General features: G+C 38.8%; 1 protein-coding gene across 5 annotated transcripts in view; it reads left to right on the top strand.

The window, feature by feature from the left end:
* The window catches only part of LOC126373692 (rho GTPase-activating protein conundrum), a 156,020-nt gene that overhangs the window by 131,884 nt on the left and 1,818 nt on the right, over positions 1–22,318 (top strand). For all 5 annotated transcript variants that reach the window (XM_050019928.1, XM_050019935.1, XM_050019955.1 and 2 more), the window contains 6 exons: positions 18,502–18,626; positions 18,946–19,115; positions 20,360–20,465; positions 20,852–21,120; positions 21,402–21,568; positions 21,858–22,035. In XM_050019928.1, coding sequence (XP_049875885.1) covers positions 18,502–18,626; positions 18,946–19,115; positions 20,360–20,465; positions 20,852–21,120; positions 21,402–21,568; positions 21,858–22,035 — 1,015 coding nt within the window. The remainder of the gene's footprint in view (positions 1–18,501; positions 18,627–18,945; positions 19,116–20,359; positions 20,466–20,851; positions 21,121–21,401; positions 21,569–21,857; positions 22,036–22,318) is intronic.

Below are 22,318 nucleotides of genomic sequence, written 5' to 3'. Positions count from 1 at the left end.
CATACCTCCGAAAATGCATTTCTCGGGAATGTGGGTTTCCTCACCATGTTTTGGCCCACGAAGGTCAATTAATTCTTTCAAATACATATAATCCTCCCAGAAGACGACCTGAATTGAGGGTCTCGCCCTCAGACCTGTTGTCTTAAATGTTACTTGTTACAAAAATAAACATGTTTACTTGTACCGGATGAGAGTCCTCAGCGCTCTTTATTTGTCCGACCAAGTGTAATAGTCAGTATAAAAAAGCTCGGTGCGTAGCGGTAAACGCGCTCGGTCTGCGATTGTTGAAGTTAAGCAACTTTCGCAAAGGCGGGTCATAGGATGGGTGACCACAAAAAAAATCATCTCGAGCTCCTCCGTGCTTCGGAAGGCACGTTGGTCCCGGCTGCATTAGCAATCTTTAATAACCACCAATCCGCACTGGGCCCGCGTGGTGGTTTAAGGCCCGATCTCCCTTCCCATCCATCGGGAAGGCCCGTGCCCCAACAGTGGGGACGTTAATGGGCTGGTGATGATGATGATGATTTATTATTATAGTATTGACAATGAGGATAAAAACTATTTCTTCCATCGGATGTCGCTACTGTTGAGTGTTCTTAAATTTTGACAGTTCCCCATACTATATGAGTAAACAAAAACAAAAAACATATTGATGGTCAGTTAGCAATATTTAATATGAATTGTTTCAATGTGGCTTTTATTTTTAATGCTCTTAACCGCTTAGGTATCTCTAATTCCTTGTAATGTGACAAGTTGATAACTTCAGGAACCATTACCAATTTGTGTAGGAGTTGCTATAAAAAGTGATTCAATTGCAGATGAGTTGCAGTTGTTTAATCTCAGTTGAAAATCTTAAAAAAGTTGAACTTGTTACTATCTCACGAACATCATTTTATTTTATGTGTTTTTATTGAATTTAACCAACAAGGCTGTCCTAATATAAGCCTTCATTCAAGGTGATAAGGTACGCAACCCTTTGCCGGCTTTATCGTTATTGACTACCAAACTGGTTTCATTAGGTGTGTCAAGTTGAATAGCATTTTTTACGATCTCTGATTGCCCCGTTATTTGAAGCTCGAATCTGCGCGTCTGGTTGTGCACAAGCAAAGTTCTGTTTTATTATGTACTTATCTATGTTTTATGTGTTTAGACTATAGATGTAAAACAACCGATTTAAAACGTTTTAAACCAAATGTTTCCGTTTTAAACCCCAAATAAATCGTTTTAAACCGTTAAAAACTCGCCTACAACAATAAAAGAACTGTGTTTTAAAGTTCATTATGGGCAATTTTTGGTCACTTGACGTCATGTTTCGTATTATTAGTTTAAATAGCCATACATTTATAGTTTAAACAATATTATATACGTGTATATTTATACTTATCATCATCCCTAGCATTATCCCGTTTTTCACAGGGTCCGCTTACCTAACCCTACCTACCTAACCTTAAGTTTTGACAGGTCCGGTAAATTTATAAATTTTTTTAAAGATAAAGATAATTTATTTGCATAAACATGAGTAATATAATATTTTTTTGGTGGAGTGTGCTCCATGCCCCCTCCGGTTAAATGAGGGGAGGCCTGTGCCCAACAGTGGGTTGTATATAGGCTGTGTATGTTTTTGTTTTATGTTCAATGTTTGATTTGTGCCCGGTTAATGGGAATGAGGCTTGCCCCCTATTAGATGGGACTTCAACTAAACATAGCTGACGGTCAGTAGGTGTACGGTCACGAGCATTAATATGTATACACTTTGGTACCATGTCACATTAACTTTTTTGACAAATTGAACTGTAAGTCTCACTAAATGTCAAATATGTTAGTGCGACAGAGTCCTAAAGTGGGTACATTATATTGCTCATGTACTATATACCTCAATAGTAAATGATTACGCCAGACAATAACCATAATTTTCGTTCTAATATCTTTATTGATTTCTTCAATCACACGAGACCTACTTCAAAATCCGATCACAAATAAACTTAACCGTTATTTACAACGTTATTACGATAACTAGTAATGTATATTATACCTAGTACGCTACTCCCGTTTGTCAATGACTTGTGGTTGACCACATCATGTGTGTGGTTGACGGATTCAGTTCAGTGTGAGTGGGTTAATGGTAGAAACCATCTGTGGTTGTTCATTTGTAAATTGGAACTTCAAGGTTGCTTTATGTTTATGTTGTATGGGATAGAAATTTCACAGTGTAATGGAAAAATAAACATAAACAGCCTATATACGTCCCACTGCTGGGCACAGGCCTCCCCTCAATCAACCGGAGGGGGTATGGAGCATACTCCACCATGCTGCTCCACTGCGGGTTGGTGGAGGTGTTTTTTACGGCTAATAGCCGGGACCGACGGTTTAACGTGCTCTCCTCAGCACGGAATCATTTTACTTTTTCGGACAATCAGGTGATTCAAGCCTGAAAAGTCCTTACCAAACCAAGGTCCGTCTCACAAAGTGACTTCGACAATGTCCCCATTAGGAATCGAACTCAGACCTCCAGATCGTGAGCCTAACGCTCTAACGATTAGACCACGGAGGCTGTTGAACTTACGAAAGTAAAATTAATTATTGTCTGTTAAAGTATATGCTCAGCGGAACAATCGCAAAACATTCTTACGTGTCTTCAGCGGGCTTAGCACCGTAAGCACGCGACTCTTTCTCGCCGCGACAGTGATCATCTGTCTCTTTCTGTGCAGTACTGTGAGAGAGTGACGGGTGACGTATGTCGGGGCGAGAAAGAGTCGCGCGCTTACGGTGCTAAGGCCGCTGGTAGATAAGTAGACTAAGTAGGACCATTGGGAGACATATCGTCGCCATGTCTCGACTATGACTTCTTATCTGAACTCGGCTGTTGAACACTTAATTGCTTGTTTAGTTAACTTTAGAACGAAATAAACATACTTACACGAAGCATTCCCAAATATCTTTCATCCATTGTTACACATAAATATCGTGCAATATTGAAGCAATGTAGATTCGCCATTCTTCACTGTCATTCTACCATTCAATTTTATAGCCGTTTCACAAATTCATATGGGTCTTTTATAAGGAATCTGTTACTAAACTGTATAAAAATGTATAATTAACTGAAGAGATCGTTAAAATAGTTTCAAAAGAAGCTATTAATGTTGTACGCAACAAACGATGCACATATTAAGGGCACAGATAACTGGTACGGCCATTAGATAAATATACAATTAGGCTTTACGGGGCTCGGACAAATGCGTTCAGTTTAAAAAAAAAACCGAGACGACAAAACGCGTTGTTCAATAAAATAAACAAAATTAAGTAAATGATTCATAAAGGGTTAACGTACTTCTATAAGGTATGTGTATTTTGTTTTGTAATTATCGATGCAATTAAAACGCGAAATACTTTTGATTATATTACACAACGAATAATTGGTTTTAATTGGAACAATTTCATTTGAATTTAAAAATAACATGTGACGTTCGGAGTGTGTACGTTTTTTATTTTAAGTTTTCGTGCTGTTTTATGGAAGTGTTACGTGCCAGTGTTATAGATAATAAATTAAAAATTACGAAAAAAAATATCGTGACGTTCTGAAATTGCTAAACTGGCGATCGTATGAGTACGGAATTTATTCACAACGGACGTTTGTGGCGCGAAAATTACTCTGCGTCCGGCAAATTTCAAAACTCGGTTTTAACTGATCCATCCACAATGCATTCTGTTTGAGCGACGTGCAGTTGCGTGGTAATGCTAAAAAAATAAACAAAAAAAAAAAATAACAAAATGATTTGTGATACGGTGCGTCTGAAAATGTGTGAGAAAATGGTGAATTGCAAAGGATTGGCGATTTTGAAGTCCTATTTAGATGCTATGGTAAACCAGTGTTTATTTTTTAACTTTCTAGTTAATAGTAACACCTTGATTTTTAAGTTGTTCTATAATAAGTACCTAAAAGGAAGCTAAGGTAGCAATATATTTGAACTTTGACTTTCAATAAGAGATCTGGGGGTTAAAAATCCCACATCGAAGCAATTCATCTAAGAAAGCGATATTGCAATTTGATATTTTTGTATATAAAAGTGCGCAATGCAAACAAACGTCAAATAGCAATATTGATTTTTGACCATGAATGATTGACATGAATGAGTAAAGAAACACCTTGATTTTTAAGTTGTTCTATAATAAGTACCTAAAAGGAAGCTAAGGTAGCAATATATTTGAACTTAGACTTTCAATAAGAGATCTGGGGGTTAAAAATCCCACATCGAAGCAATTCATCTAAGAAAGCGATATTGCAATTTGATATTTTTGTATATAAAAGTGCGCAATGCAAACAAACATCAAATAGCAATATTGATTTTTGACCATGAATGATTGACTTTCCAGGCTACGTTCCCCAAAAATAACATAGGTGGCTCTGTCGAGATTTCACTTGATAATCACTTATATATTTTATTATTACTCGGTTACATAATTCATCAAAAATAAGTCTTTTTAACCCTCCCTGTGGGCTTAGCACCGTAAGCTCGCGACTCTTTCTCGCCGCGACAGAGATCATCTGTCTCTTTCTGTGCAGTACTGTGAGAGAGTGACGGGTGACTATGTTGAGGCGAGAAAGAGTCACACAAAGGAGTCACACGTTTACGTTGCTAAGCCCGCAGGTCTACTTAAAAATAAAACAAACGATTTTTACTACTTATTTGCGCCAACGAAAAAAAAAAAACACTGAAATTATTTCAATTTTTAACATTGTTATTGACAATGTTGCCCTTTAGAGATACCAACTTCTGATATCCAACTAAGTAGTTTAACTGTCTTGTCTCGTTGTTTGTACGTCATTTCCTTATCATACGTTTATCTAATTACGTCAAAGCGATCGTTAAATCTACATAAATAAAACAGGATCATAATCACTAAAATGTACGTTTAAAATCACTAGGTATGGTCACGAGTACTAATATGTACCTATACACTTTGAAACCATGTCACATTAACGTTTTTCACAAATTAAATAGTAAGTCTCATTAAATGTCAAATATGATAGTGCGACAGGGTTCTAAAGTGGGTACATGATATTGCTCATGACTGTACAGCACTAGTGAACATCTTAATGATGTAAAATTTGAAAAGTTTCCTTCTCTATTTTGGCTTCTTTTTCATCATGCCCGAAAGGGTCCATGATGTGATTGATTATTATAATATAACTTAGTAACATGTACAGTACACCATCATAGTATGCAAAATAAAGATATTCCATATATTGGAATCTTATACCTAATATATAACTATACCTCGATTTAGTAGGTCATAATTTTATTTCCCTAGTGATCCTGTTTTTCACAAGGTCCGCTCACTTAACTTGAAAATTCCTGACTGGCCTTTCAATCCGCGAAGGGTGGTTTTCACTAACCCAATACAGGTTAGGTCACATATCTCCGAAACGCATTTTTCGGGAATGGGTTACCTCACGATGTAACGATGTAATATACTGCGCTCTTGTCGGTGGAGTATTCGCCATTCCTCTTTTCTCTTCGCCAAATTCTTTACCTCCTTATACGCCACGACCTGCACCTTCTCTTTTATCTGCTTCATATGTTCTTCTAGGTCTACCCCTTCCTCTCTTTCCTTCAGTTTTTCCTTCTATGATGTTCTTTATAAATGAATCGTGTCGTATCAGGTGGCTAATCATATTTCCTCTCCGGTTCTCTAAAGTATCTATTATGGTTCTTTACTTGCTATAAGTATACCTACTCTAATATACACAAAATAAAATACGCGTATTTTTTTTCTGTTGTTTTCAACTTTAACGACAATACCGATATTATGAAATATTACTCACCGCTTAATTGACTATAAAATTACAACTTGTTTATTCATCACCAGCCCATTAACGTCCCCACTGCTGGGGCACGGGCCTCCCCTATGGATGGATAGGGAGATCGGGCCTTAAACCACCACGCGGGCCCAGTGCGGATTGGTGGTTATTAACGACTGCTAATGCAGCCGGGACCAACGGCTTAACGTGCCTTCCGAAGCACGGAGGAGCTCGAGATGAAAACTTTTTTTTTTTGGTCACCCATCCTATGACCGGCCTTTGCGAAAGTTGCTTAACTTCAACAATCGCAGACCGAGCGCGTTTACCGCTGCGCCACCGAGCTCCTCAAAACTTGTTTATTAAATTGATCTAATTTTGGTTATTTTTTATACTACGATACAGTAAGCAACAAAAGTACTTTATACCTTACCGTCCTTTATACATAAGCGTTGCTTAAATTGATGTTGCCGGTTGTATAACATCCATTTACTAAGTAAATACCTCTTCTAAGTACAAAATAGCCTTGTGAAGGATATAGAAACTCAGCTTCTTTGCGTGTTGAAGGTTAGAGTACGTAAAAGTGTTTATTGGTTGGTAGGTACTAGATATTCTTATCAGGATATATTCTCCGTCATCCACTAAACCACTAGGCTAGTTTCCAACTAGTCAAATCAGTTACTATGGAATTTGTACGAAAAAGCACACTGTGACGATGACGTCACAGTGTGCTTTATCACATTTTTCTATGAAGAAAAATGTGATAAAATGTCGGACTTATTATTACGTTTTTTGATTAAAATTCATAAATAAGTTAAATAGAAAAATAACTGTTTTTATTTAGTACTTAATCAGAATTTCATAAATTATCTTGTAACCAATTAGGTGTTTATGTACTATATAGCAGTTTTTGTTATGTACAAATCCGTAAAAATAGCGTTTCTTATTTGATTCACATACAAAATACATACATGAAATCACGATTATTTCCCGTTGAATTAAGCAGAGATTGCGGAATTTCACTCACTATCCTGACACACCCACTTTCGCTTCTTTCACTCTCATCAGTTATTATGCGTTCTCGCCGGTTTAGGAAACGTACTCATAACCTGGCCTTTCTTTAAAATATCCTGGATCCCTTTCGTTTTACATAGGTTCTGTCAGCTGTCACCTCATTCTACTCACACCTTTCACACACATACAGAGTGTTAGTGACACCGTACCGAATAGGTACTGAGGAAAATGATTCATCTCATGGTTCTGAGTTAATATCAAGGGGGATCCCTGTATAATGGTGCTAAGGCCTTAAGGGGTTCGTACCGCGTTAATCAGGGATACGAGACTCCCGATATATCAACACTGTTGCAAGTGCCATGATCACAGGACGACGGTCATGTGTTTAAATTATGATAATGGCCCCGATTCCTGGAGACACCGCCTAATTTTATTTTAAGTTATATCCGTCATTTTCATATCCGTCGAAAAGGAAAGGGACGGATGATTCACAGCTCTTAATTTTAGGAAGAATGAGTAAATTAATGTGTCGGGTTATTGACTGATGTAAAATTTTTAGACGGTTGGTTTAGATTTGTGCTTAAAATTGACGTGTGTTCCATAAATTTTATGCTTGTCAATTACCCGTCCCTTTCCTTTTCGGCGGATAAGAAAATGACAGATATAACTTAAAATAAAATTAGATGCTATTTACAGGAATTAGCACCAATAACCGCGTAAACCTCAAACATTATTTTATGTATTGCATACGGAAGTAAAACTTCATTGAGTTGATTGAAACGCGACCATCCTCTGACCTAAAATAATTCAGTAATTTGCAGTAGAGAAGCGTAGAGCGATATGCATCGCACTTTCTCTAATGGTTGACAACTTGACACACATACACATATTCTCAGACAGGCACACATGCCCGCAATTCCTAATGGTGGCACAGATAAAAATCATCGAAGGACAATCTGTTTCGACACCGGTGAAGTCCTAAGATGGATATAATTTCTTCTTCTCTCGTGTGGGCTGCGAGATCAATAGCCAACCTCATCAACCCTGTGCCGTGTTTATCAAAACTTACAAGCCTACATGTTCACAAGCTACAAGTTACTTACAGTGTAAGTTACGTTTATCAAAAAAAGTAGAGGGATTGTAATATACTTGTGAAATAAATATTGATATAATTTACATGTGTAGTTTTGATAAACAAATTCTTGTAATAATGAAAATTTTTACAAGAAAACTATTACAGGGCTTGTAAATTTTGATAAACAGGGCACTAATGTCAGGATTACTATTGAGCCCCCTTAGGCCCGTGATATGGTTCAAGTAATGACTACATACCTACTTAAGTAAATATTTAACCGGGCTGTTTGCTTAAAATGGCCTTCTAGGCACAGAATCTACCTCAAGACGTCCATCATTACCTTTTAATCATTTCATAGAACATCCGTTTTGCTTTTTTGTAATTGTTTTGTGAAAATTTTAAATAATGTTATATTGTCTTGTTTTTCTTTGTGGCGTCCTTTTATAATAAACTATTTTATTCTATTCTATAGAATCATCTTATTCAAAATGTTCTTACTATTCTAACATCCCTACGCAAAGTTATGGTCAACTATTTCTTTATATTTACATGACTCACAAACAAAATATATAATTAGTACATATCCAAAACAATGCAAAAAGCTGATCGAGACTTCCAATACAACGAATTCAAGGTGAATGACATAAAACAAACACTTTCAAAATCGCTGAGCACTTGAATCAAATCGTACCTAATACTTAGAAATAACAGTCGTTAGATGAACTGTCGCGCTTTGAATAACAAATACTTACCTAAATACTTACTTACCTCCGTGGTCGAGTGGTTAAAGCGTTAGTCTCACGATCTGGAGGTCCGGGTTAGATTCTTTGTGAGACTGTCCTTTGATTGGTAAGGACTTTGCAGGTTTGAATCACTTTAAGCTGTTACGCCGTTATGCACGTTAAGCCCTTGGTTCCGGCTATTACCCGTAAAAATACCTCCACCAGCCCGCAGTGGAGTAACGTGGTGGAGTATGCTCCATACCCCCTTCGGTTGATTGAGGGGGGGCCTGTACACATAGACAGATTTACTGTTGCATTTATAATTATTAGTACGGGTTAGGCTCGCTTGCTTAGAGTTAAAACGGTAATCTCGGTCAATTTCTAGATTTATAGGCTTCGATCAAGCATAAAATTGATTTATATTGTCAATTAGTTAGACTTTGAGCGGCGGCGTGCCAAATGATTCTGAGTAGATAAACATTTGTTTTTTAATTTGCAATAAATACATTTGAATTTGAATACGCTTACCTATTTTATCTAATGATGGAAAGTTTTCATACTATACTTTGATTTGTCTATCCCTCCCGGTATACAAACATGATGTTAGTGACACTATAACGAATACAGAGGGGGATGATTCAAGCCATGGTTCTGAGTTGATATCAAGTGGAATTTCCTGTCAGAAAATTACAGTTAATATCAACTCAGAATCATGGTCTGGATCATCCCTCAGTTTTGTTTACGGTGTCACTAACACTCTGTATATGAAATGCTATGTTGGTATGTATTTTTTATATCAACGGTTTATGCACATTTGCAGGAAAAAACAAAATAACTTATTAGATAAATATTTTTTGTATACCTACAATATTCAAATTCAAAAATATCTTTATTCAGTAGGTAACATAGTTACACTTTGAATCGTCAATTTTTACATAACGAACGTCTCATCCGCCTAAAACTACTGCAGCTTCTCACAACCTGTATAGCCGGGGAAAAGAAGCTGCAAGAAAAACCTCGGCACAGGGCCCTAGACGTTCTTTCAAAAAATAAACATAAAATATTTTTATACAATTGAGTAATTTAGCTGCCTAATATCAGTTCTCAGACAGTTAATCCCATGCATTCGTATCTTCTAAATAATCACTTACTTTATAATAACCTTTTTTAAAATTTGGATCATAAATATTATACTTATATCTACTCCTCGCCAGCTATGTTTAATTTCCACGTAAATAATAATAAGTAGGCGAGCCTATTGCCATTAATCGGACACAAATCCTGGAGACCACATAATAAAAATAATTACTTAATAAGGTTTATTTCTCCACTAACATTGTGATACAAGTGTATTTTAAGGGAGCTGGTGCTTGTAAAAGGATTACCCTTGTACTACAGGTCACCAGGCACAAATATTAGAGAAATGTATATTATATAAATCCTATATAATCCAAAAAATATATTAACAGAAATAAAGGAAAAGAAATAAATGCAATGTCTCTTTCTAACCAGTTTAATTAATGTAATATCGTACCTCGTAAGAATTAAGCGGGTATGACGTATATTCAGAATCGGGTTACAAAATGTTCAAGTGGAGTTAATGATCTGCGATTTCATTGATAGCATTCGTCCGTCATTCGGCCGGTTTGTTGACATTTCAGAAATACTCAGCATTGAAGACCAGTCTTGCACTTCAATAACAAGATTAACAAGATAACTGACTTTCATTCGACCCTTGTCGCTATCGGCGCATTAGCACACCCCGGACACTTCATACAAACAACCTCGTTTTACACAGACACCACACATTAACATTATCGTACACGTGCACCTGTGTGTGTGACGTCAGACGCCCATACGATTGAAGACTAAAGTAAGACCGAGGGGGTGAGGTAAACCTAGCTCAGACGTTGGCGGGGAACGGAGAGTTGCCGTTTTACACGTATTTATTATTCCTTATTCTATGCCCTCATAAGACTGCCCCATTTTCAATACAGGGTGTCAATCTAATACAGGATGTTAGTGACATCGTAACGAATACTCAGGGGGATGATTCAGACCATGATTTGTGTTTAAAAAAATGTTTTCTTTTTAATTAAGTATTTTCCGTTCCATACTTTAGCGATGGAAAATTCCACTTGATATCAACTCAGAATCATGGTTCCAATCCCTCAAAGTTTTCGTTACGTTGTCACTAACACCCTGTATAATTAGGATAACAATTTTACATCTTTTTGCAGCCTTATTGTTGGGGACCTTTATAAATATTCCGTGCTTGACCATAAGCATTATATTACCTATAGCAACTGATAAAAAAATCATTCTCGTAAGCAATAAACATAAAACCACAGGATATGAAGGCAAGGATCGTCAATAAACCGCAGATGGACTTGATTTAATTCCACCGGTTCATAAGACCGGTCTGTCTGCCGCTACTAACATACATGCTACTGGCGTACTTCCGTTCGATGGCTCCTGTTTTTTATATTCGTTATAGTGTGGATTGGTAGGTACTTTGTTTTAAGGTTCATCATCATCATCAATTTAAGAGCCACGCTCTTGTCGGTGTAGCATTAATGCTACTTTTTAGGGAAAAATAGGGCAGTGGTTTCCCTCTTGCCTTCCGCCCCGCAGTACTCTGTCTGACGCAAGTGGGATGACGCCCAGAGTAGTCTATTACAAAGCCATACTAGGACTCCTGTCCTCCGCCTCTGAATAGTACTGACAGTTAATGCTGCCCTAGTTCCAGGGAATCTGACAGAGGGCACTTGCAACAGTGTTGAAATATCGGGAATCTCATATCCCTAATTCAAACGCGGTAAGAACCCGTTATTACGTGTTTTAATTATTGGTAGGTACTGTTAAACAGAACGCCCAGTTCAGTACAATTAGTGATGATATTTCAATAAGATCATCATCTATCGTGTGGGCTGTGATGTGGATTACCAACCCCATCAACACTGATGCCAGAGTTATTATTGAGCCGGCGAAGGCCCCTGACATGGCTCATGTAACGACTAATTAGTAACCGGGACTAACGGCTTTCGATAAGATAACATTTTACAATCGTCTCAATCCGTAGGGGGTTGGTCTCAAGAGTAACTCTGAGTTAGATTTTCCGACCTCTCGACCCACTCGATCACAAGAAAGACAAGCGTTGATTTTCTCGCTCCCCTACCCCGATACTTACATGAAAAAATTGACATACTTTTGTATGTAGGTACAATCAATCAATTAAGTGCAATCAACAAGATATCAATTAATACAGCATTACTGCGTTTGCTCGCGGGCCTTATTAGGCGGTGCTTGCAACAAACTTCCGGGCATAAACGGCAGTAATACGTGCTTGTACCTTCCTGTGATTCATTCAATGATCGGACAAAGAATCAGCGGCTTTTAGAAAATCGAGAACAAGATTTTTTGGAAAACTTGCAACCATATTTGGTGTTGATTCCAGTTTGTGATATCTCCCCACCGGGATTCGAACCCAGGACCTCCGGATCGTGAGCTCAACGCTTAACCACTGGGCCACGGAGGCCGTTAACTGCCCTATTTTTCCCTAAAAAGTAGCATGAAGAAGAATGCTACACCGACAAGAGCGTGGCTCTTAAATTAGTGATGATGATGGTGATTTGAGAATTACGGGAGCGGGTAACGTCAGTGCAGTAACTATACATCCCCTAACCCTGACGCCAGGGTTGATGAGGTTGGTAATCCACCTCACAACCCACACGATAGAAGGAGAGAAGTAACGATACATGTACGCACACAATAAAAGTATTAGGTAAACAAATAAAGAAGTACGCTGTTGATTGATGGCGCCGCTATTAATTACTATGGTTAGCAACAAAAGATTTATTGTGGGAATCTATTAACAAATGTCTCCTTACAAGCTTAATGTCCTATTTGATCTACCACGTCTGACCGCAATTCTCGACATTTGATTAATGCGCTATAAACGAGAATAGTCGTTTTAAACAAACACTTCATAAACCGTTATTTAAAAAAATGTGTAATAAAAAGTAAGAAATTAGAAATACAACGTTCGAATCGCATATGTTGTGTCAGGATCGAAGCATTTCATAGTCTCTGCTTACTCCGGTGGAAGTAGGCGTGAGTTTATGTAGGTACTTATGTACTCATATACAATGTTAAAATACTCTGAAGTCAAACGTAGGTAATTATATTAAGTCTGTGACATTCGGCACACCTGATTTGAAGCCTTCATAGACTATATACCTCTATAAGCCTACATACACAATATTATGTAATTCCAACAATATTGGTGCTAATTCCTGGAGACACCACCTAATTTTAAGTTATATCTGTCAGTTTCTTACCCGTCGAAAAGGAAAGGTAAACTGAATGAGTGAATGAAATAGGTATCTGGGCTATTATTTTATTTTGGGTCCCATAACCTGTCTCTCACGTTCAAACACGATTTTTATAAAGCAAACATTTATTTTTTCAATAATTACACTATTGGTACATTTCTGATGTTATACTCGTACTTTTATGTTCCACGTTTTTATCAAAATTATTTGAATTTAACCAAAAACACGGTAACTAAGTTGTACTTTTGAGTAACGCAGTTGTTTCCCTACAAAATTCCACTGTCCCTCTCATATATTTACTCCATATAAACACACATTACTTAAAAATTCTTCAAGACGCTATTAAAATGTAATATTTGCGGTAATAACACGTAATTTAATCTTTACTTTAACAATACTAAATATTATTTTCCTTTATCAGTTTTTAATTATTCCAAAATATTTATTGTGTCCCCGCGGCAAACCAAAAAATTACGAACACTATGTTACCATACGAAACTGAGTCTTAAAATTAGAATTTTGTATGCATTTGCGCCAAAAGTCGTATAACATATAATCAAATATTATTGGGGCGCGGGGGGAGTGCGTGGCTTGGAAATTCGCCGAGTCAGTCGCGAGGACGCCGGCGGGATAGGTGCGTGTATTAATTGGAAGACCGCTGCGTGACCGCTGTGATAGGTGAGTTTTGTGAATATTGAATAATCTTTTCCGTTATATCTTTAAAAAAAGGAGCAAATATTTATTGTACACGATCTGTTTTATAAAATGAATTACCATATGAGTGCTATTTTAGAATACACGTGGTTTCTACAACTGAGTTACCGATGCACTGTGTTACTGCGAAATGTAACGCAGTTGTAGCCATCGTAACGCAGTGGAAATACTCAAAGTTTTTGCTCAATATTTACAAATTTAATAGTTTTAATAATTTAATTTATAATTATTTCGTTACAGAGTGTCGAGTTTATCGTCCACAAGTCCCTAGTCAACAACGTGTTGACCATCGGTAGTGTTTCGAGCAGGGTAGCGTGCCTGATACTCAGAATATCATCTCGATATTCGCCGACTGTCATCCAGGTATACGCTCCGACCTCGGGACACCACGATGACGAAGTGGAGACTATGTATGAGGAGATTTCTAAAGCCATGCATAGCCATAAAAGCCACTACACGATTGTGATGGGGGACTTTAATGCACAGTCAGGGAAGCGTTGTGGTAACGAGCTGAGAGTAGGGCAATTTGGATTTGGGGTCCGGAACACCAGAGGCCGGATGCTGGCGGACTTTATGGAGAAGTAGAACCTCTATATGATGAACTCCTTCTTCAGAAAGCCCGCACCCGCAAATAGACCTGGATAAGTCCCAGTGGAAATTATAAAAACGAGATCGATTTTATCATGTCGACGAAAAAGCACATATTCAATGATGTCTCTGTGATCAATGCCGTTAAGACGGGAAGCGAACGAACGGGTTTCCGAAAAGGCTTTAGCACCATAGACCACATCCATACGCTGCGGCAGGTTATACAGAAGACCGAAGAGTATAATCTGCCACTTTGCTTGGCGTTTGTGGACTATGAGAAAGCCTTTGATTCGATCGAGACCTGGGCGGTGTTGCAGTCTCTTCAGAGGTGCCAAGTGGACCATAGGTACATCGAATTGCTAAGGGACCTCTACCAAAATGCCACTATGTCAGTTCGAGAACAGAACCAGAGCTCTAATCCGATCCAACTGCAGCGAGGAGTGAGACAGGGAGATGGCATCTCTCCGAAACTGTTCACTGCTGCATTGGAGGATATTTTTAAGCTTCTGGACTGGAAAGGATTTGGCATCAACATCAACGGCGAGTACCTGACGCACCTTCGATTTGCTGATGATATAGTCCTAATGGCTGAGACCCTGGAAGACCTGAACACCATGCTCGAGCATCTCAGTAACGCATCCCAACGAGTGGGTCTTAGCACGAACATGACAAAGACAAAAATTATGTCCAACGACCATGTCGCACCCACTCCAGTTCAGGTTGGGAACGTTACACTCGAAGTTGTAGACCAGTACATTTACCTAGGACAAATAATCCAGTTAGGTTAGTCCAACTTCGAGAAAGAGATCTCTCGTCGGATCCAACTCGGATGGGCAGCGTTCGGGAAGCTGCGGAATATCTTCTCGTCCAAAATACCTCAGTGTCTCAAGAGGAAAGTCTTTGACCAGTGCGTGTTGCCAGTGATGACCTACGGCAGTGAGACGTGGCCGCTTATTATGGGTCTCGTGAGGAGGCTCGGTGTCGCTCAGCGGGCAATGGAGAGAGCTATGCTCGGTATTTCCCTGCTCGATCAAATCAGAAATGAGGAGATCCACAGGAGAACTAAAGTCACCGACATAGCTCGGCGAATTGCAAAGCTGAAGTGGCAGTGGGCAGGACACATAGCGAGGAGAACCGATGGCCGCTGGGACGGAAAGGTTCTAGAATGGCGACCACGTGTCGGACGACGCTCAGTATAGGTCCGCTACAAAGTAGACCGACGATCTGGTGAAGGTCGCGGGAAGCCACTGGATGCGGGCAGCGCAGGACCGATAGTCGTGGAGATCCTTGGGGGAGGCCTATGCCCAGCAGTGGACGTCGTAAGGCTGATGACGATGATGACATACATACATAAACTCATGCCTATTTCCCACCGGGGTAAGCAGAGACTATAGAATTCAATTTGCTGAAAACGAATTGAATGAATTTGATGTCCCATTAAATATATTTGACTCAGACAGAAACTAATGTATGTTTAATATTGTTTTTTTGAGAAGTTTTGATTTTATTTTATTCTAAGAGAGTTTTGTTTAATTTGTTATGGTTTCAATTTAATTGAATTCTGTTTTTAATTGTTTTTAGTAAGTTAAACACCATAGTTGCGGAAAGTTTACCATTATGTTACTTACTAAACTACTGCGTTACTTTTTTGTCCCCCATTTTTATGGAGACATTTTCAGACTTAGAACTAAAACTATCTAAGTATGTTTTAAAATTTTTGACTTTTTTTGATAATTTTTAATATATAAATGGCCTCCATAAATAAAATGCTTGAACTGCTATTGTTTTCTATTTTATTGCAAAAGTTTATCTCATAAAATCAAAATTAGGTAACGAAGTGGTAAACCTAACCATAAAAAGATGTATTAGACTGAAATGTTTCGTGATTTAATAATATAAGGTCAAAAATCTTTTATCTTAATTTAAAAAAGAAAAGGTTTGAATTTAATGTGAACGTTCCCAATAATAAAACTACATAATGTAACAAAGTAACACAGTTGTTGTTTTTCTGCACCCTCCCTAGTATAAATATAAAAATAAGTGAAAAATAATTGGTAAACATCGCTGCAAATTCCTGTAAAATGTAATTTAAATATTATTATTGTTATAATAGTAAGAAATACTAACAAACAATAGCATAAATAAAAAAAAATTTTTTTGGCGAATAAGTTAACCATGGCACCCAGAATAAAATAATAGCCCATCTAAGCGTTTGAACTTAATTCTGACGGTTTATTGACTGATGTAAAATATTTAGTGTTGTTTTAGATTTCTGCCTAAAACTGAGGTGTGTTCCATCAATTTTGAGCCTGTCGATCACCCTATATATCACGATAAGAAAATAACAGGTATAACTTAAAATAAAATTAGATTGTGAGTACAGGAATTACAGACCATTATATTCTAAATTACATAGTACAATATTATGCAAAATTGATAACCTCCTTTTTTGAAGTCCGTTAAAGATGTGCAAAAAACTCACTTTCTAAGTCCAAAATTGCGCAACTCAGGGGACAATACGTAATTTGCAGTTTTCTCTTTCTAACGTAAATTGTTCCTGGGTTCAACAATTACAGCCTCTCACGATAATAGGCTTTCTATTCTAGCGCAAGAAAAACTTAGAACCTGAGTTCCGACATTTGACGCGACAAGTGGTAGGTAACTATTGATTAATTGGGGAAGACTGTGTGAAACGAGCAACAGAATAATTAGTAGCTTGTCTTGTTGTGGAGGAAGTACTTCTGCGGTTAAGTGTCTATTGTGAAATGCCAACGTCCGCAGAAGAACCGCCGAGTGCAATTTGAAAGATATTTTATTGCTGTTAACTGTACATCATCATCATCATCAGCCGTATGACGCCCACTGCTGGGCATAGGCCTCCCCCAAGGATCTCCACGACGATCGGTCCTGCGCTGCCCGCATCCAGCGGCTTCCCGCGACCTTCACTTTTTAACTGTTGTTAACTGTACAATAACTGCCATTCTAATGGAGCTTCGTCTGCCGGGATAATCCACATGGGTTGAAACCTCGAGCTTGGGTGAAACCCCGAGAGAACCGTCGCGGGTTAGAAGGTTTTTGACTTTGGGAAAACCACCTCAATGTGACTGCCTGCAGTCGCTTCTCTAAAAAACCGGATCTGTGAAATTCAAGTTAGGTACGCGGACCATATGAAAACGTCATGACACTAGGGAGATTATGAATTTGTATCTCTTTGGCGACAAAAATCCGTGATGAGGCTAGTAAAGATTTTCAACAGCAGGTAAAATAACATCACCACCAAACTGCTGTTGAGCAGTACAGTGGAATATGCTTCATATATCTGGTTGATTAATGGAAGGTGTTCAGTATTGGGACGTAAAATAGGCTGTTTATGTAGTGTAGGAAGTGAATGAATAGGTAATGATTGCGAGAAGGCGGAAGATATTGACTTACAACCGGTTTTCTCTCTATGGCTGGACATATCAGATAAGGAATCGACTGAGCAATATTTTAAATACAGACGTCGTAAATATCTACCTACTGGTGGAAGTGTTGAGGAGATAATCTGTGAGACAGAGGATCTTTTCTAAGTGCTTGATTCTTATTTTAAAGGAATTTTGTGAAGAAATGGTGTAGGTAAACGAAGTTATCGGTCACTGAGGTTAACTCTGAGGTCACTTAGGATATTTAACTCTGTTTTTTTAATATAACATAAGCTACGACTATATCCCAATTGGAGTAGTAAGAGGAACATCCATGACAAGGTGAACTAATTACCCACGCGTCACCGAGCTTTCTGTTAGACCAACGCGACAGGTTGTTAGCCGTATCGCCGTCTGTAATGGTCGTGCCAACTGTGTTAGTGAAACTGTTTTTAAGTAGGTATTAAACAAAATGTTGTAAGTATTTTATACAGTGAAATCTGTATGAAGTACAGAAAATAATTTACTTCCCAAAATATTTAAAATAACGAAGCAAAAGGGAAGGATTTGCTGATAAATTTGTCAGATAAGGGGGTGTACAGATCCCACATTGCAGCAATTCATCTAATATTGCAATTTAATATTCAATATTGCAATTTGAAATTTGCGCATATAAAAGTGCGTAATGTAAACAAATGTCAAATTACAATGTTGCTTTTTTAACCCATCTGTTCTGGACAGGCTCAGTCGCTCATGACCCGAAGAAAGAGAAATCGAAATCGCAAGCGAAATCGTAGGATCAGTCAACGTTTCTGGTGTTGATGTCATTATTAATGAAATGTTATGTTTGTTTCAGAACTCGAGTGGCAGTGAGCCTCGGTCCCGCAGCGCGACGCCGGATTCCCTGGACTCACTGCCCAGCGCCGGGTCTGGCAGCCCACCCGCCGAGTGGGCTGATACCGTTACGCCGCCTGACTTCGTGTGAGTAACATCATCAGTACTATAATAAGTGTCACAAGCATCATCAGTATCACTATTATCATCCGTACCATTATTATCATCAGTATCTATATCACTATTATCACCAGTCTCACTATTATCCCCAGTACGAAATTCCCTGGACTCCTTGCCCAGTCCAGCGTCGTTGTCAAACTTTCTAATTATACAGTTGTTTCATTAATCTGCTGTATTCTGAAAGAACAGATCAAAAGAAACATTTTTGAGTATGACAGAAGTTTATCGTCAATCGCGTCCCTTTGAATACAATTAATTTCTCTAACCTCAACATTTGCTCTTCCAGTGACAGCTTCCCGACGGCTGCACACACGCCGCTGGCCCGCACGCCGTCTGCGCCGGCGGCCCCGCGCCGCTCGCGGCTCTCGCCGCCTGCGCACGACTCGCCGCCGCTGCCCATGCACGAACTCTTCAAACCCAATGACTTGCACTGGGCTGACATCGCGACTAATACTGGTAAGTACTAGGTACTTTATTCATATACGTACAGAAATCTTAATTTCTCCCCAAATGAACTACAGATTACTTAAAGATTACAGTTTTCACTAACACAGTTGGCTCGACCATTATATACGGCGATACGGCTCACCTATCACGTTGGTCTAACTGAAAGCTCGGTGAGGTGTGGGTACTTTGTTCATCTTGCGATGATGTATTATACTTATATTATAAGTATAATATAGTCTATAGTAGTATTATAACTATAGTATAGGGATGTAGTCGTGAGGTTGTGCTATGTTTGTTACATATTAGTAGTACAGAATAACTAACAGGTACATGTATTTATATTATTGCCCACATAGTAGACATTCAGAGAAATTGCTATATCTTACATGACAACTAATAAGAATCAACAAAGCTCACGTGTCTGTGGCCATTCGTTGAGAATGTTGGCAGTCTTCTATCGTGTGAGTTGTGAGGTGAACTACCAATCTCATCAACCCTGGAGTAATGGTTATTATTGAACCGCCAAAGGCCCCTGCCATGGCTCATGTAACGATTACTTACTTACATAAGTAAGTAGTAATCGGGACTAATGGATTGACGTACCTTCCAAAGGCACGGGTCAACTTACTTTCAGAAAATCAGGTGATCAGCCTGTAATGTCCACTAAACTAGGGAACACAAAGTGATGTTTGTGATATGTCTCCACTGGGATTCGAATTTGAACCCGAGACCTCCGCATGGTGAGCCCAACGCTGAATCACTGGACCACAGAGGCCGTTGGCAGTGTCATAACTTATCAATTTCGGCAGAATCATATACGAAATTAATAAAATAGGTACTTAGTAGGTATTTTAATAGGTAAAAAAATGGTACCTACCTACTACTTGATTGGCTTTAAGATTGCCAGAGAATTAACAAAAAATATGTTGTTCATAATATTCAGATTCCAAGAAGCTCGTAATTAATCACATCACACACTATATGACATGCTAATTTTGTTATAATGGTTTGCAATACAAAACATTTATCAATGCACCTGGTGACGTATTCCAATGATGCCAATAAAAAAAACCCATTTGAGAAATGATCTTTAAGTGAGTCACATTGCGGTTATCAAGAATGTGATCATGATCACATTAAACTCTTATAAAATTGTAACTGTATTACACAATGTGTCCATTCGTGAAGATCGATTGAGCGGAAATATACAATGGGCATGTGGAATTTAAGCAAAGAAATGTTTTTGTTTTCAGAGGGCATCGAACTTCTAGGTTACCAAAGATATGGCACAGTCCAGGGACCAAGGATAGGCAAGGAACGAATCAACGGATCCATCTTGAAGGACAACGATCCTTTTATGTAAGTTTGTTTTACTTACTCATAAATCCTTTAAATTGTGGATACTTACCCACAATTTAAAGGATTTATGAGTAAGTACCTATTGATGGCGTGTAGGAAAAACGCCCTGTGGAATCGATAGCTAGATAGCTTTACCCGCAAGGGAGAAGCGTCACAACCTCCAGTGAGCGGAGGTCCGTGTTACTCTAAATAACAAGAAACAGTCTGTAAAGTTCATAACTTTACGAGTCTAGCAGCCCAACATAAGCATTCTTCTCCTCGTCTAAGTAACGTCCAATGACAACTCTCATCAATTTTGATGTTAAGGTTTTTACTACGCCAAGTCTCATTCGTAAACCATAAGTATCCTGAACATAATTACGAAACTACCTATTTTTTTTCTACAGTGGCAAACACACAGCAGTTTCCCGCGCCAAGAGCGCCGCGTCGGCTCAACAGCCACTTAGTTTCGAGCACAAATTCAACCTGGACAGACAGATGCTGGACCAAGAAGAGGATTGGCCTGAAGAAAACAGCACGGTTGATATTGAAGACGTTGGGGAACCACAGTTGAAGAGGCTGCTGCCACTGGTGTGGTTGGAGCTGACAGCATTGTTTGACAGATACTCACTGCCGTTCCAGAAGAGGAAGCCGCCTAAGAAGAAGAGGAAAGAAGGTTGGTTGTTATAGATGATTACCTTTAATTACCGTGGTAGTAAGATTAATGAAAATAAAATTAGATATAGTATCTACTCGTGAAAGTTTCTACAAACTACCAAAGATTAAATATTGCGCTTCAAGTATAGAACATGATATTTTGGTATTTTCTCGAATAACTAAGCAAGGAGGAGATTCTGGCATTAGCCCGAGAAAATCCCAGGCAGAAGAAGAGATGTCAGCAGTGTTAGCACCAATATCCAAAAAAGAATTTAACACAGCGTATCTCGTGTATTTTAGAGGGCCAAGTGTTCGGCGTGGCACTCGAGACTCTCCTGCGCAAGGACATGATCCTGTGGGAGGAGACGTGGAGCTCGGTGCCGAGCGTCATCCGCGCGCTGTCGGCGGCCCTGTGCGCGCGCACGCAGGACGAGGGGCTGCTGCGCGTGCCCGGGAACAAGCAGAAGGTGAGATTTAAGAGATAAGACTTTGTGACGTGTCCACAATCACCAAAAGGTGAGATTGTGATCAAATGCACCATGTAATCAAACTTTGTAGGATACAAATTAATTTGAAATTTTAGTCGAAAGTCAGTTGTCTCATAGAAATCTTCGGTTTTCATTTGAGATATTACGGTTTTTCCAAATTCCGACATTGTAAAACAAGTTGTCGACGTTTCGCTCTGCGAATCCAATAACATCTACTCTATGATGACTGGTTTCTGAAATAGTAACTTATGGACTAATTCCTTGACAGATCGAGTCCCTCTGCCAGCTGATCGAGCGGCAGTGGTACGAGGACCGGGCGACGGTGGAGGCGGCACTCTCTCGCGCGACCAGCCACGACCTCGCTGCAGTGTTCAAGCGACTGCTGCGAGCACTGCCACAGCCGCCACTGACGCAAGAGCTGATGAGGCTGTTCTACCACACCTATGGTAATGAACTTACCCAACCTTTGCGGAAAAGTCAACATCTCTTAGGATGGTATTAATAAACTAATCTCAGCTTCGAGACTGCCCTCAAGATCGTGTCAATGTGACAGTTCTCATATAAAACAGAGACTTGAGTATGATCTTGAGGGCAGTCTCAGCTGAGATTCGTTTATTAATACCACCCTTACAAACATATGTTAAGTTTCAAACCTATCTAGACAGATGTGACGTATTTTAGTGCTAAAAACCACGATCATGATTCACTGGCGACGCCAAAGATGAAATT

The sequence above is a fragment of the Pectinophora gossypiella genome, chromosome 2 (assembly GCF_024362695.1).
Source record: "Pectinophora gossypiella chromosome 2, ilPecGoss1.1, whole genome shotgun sequence".
Lineage (NCBI taxonomy): Eukaryota > Metazoa > Arthropoda > Insecta > Lepidoptera > Gelechiidae > Pectinophora > Pectinophora gossypiella.
This window is presented reverse-complemented; position numbering and strand designations above follow the sequence as displayed.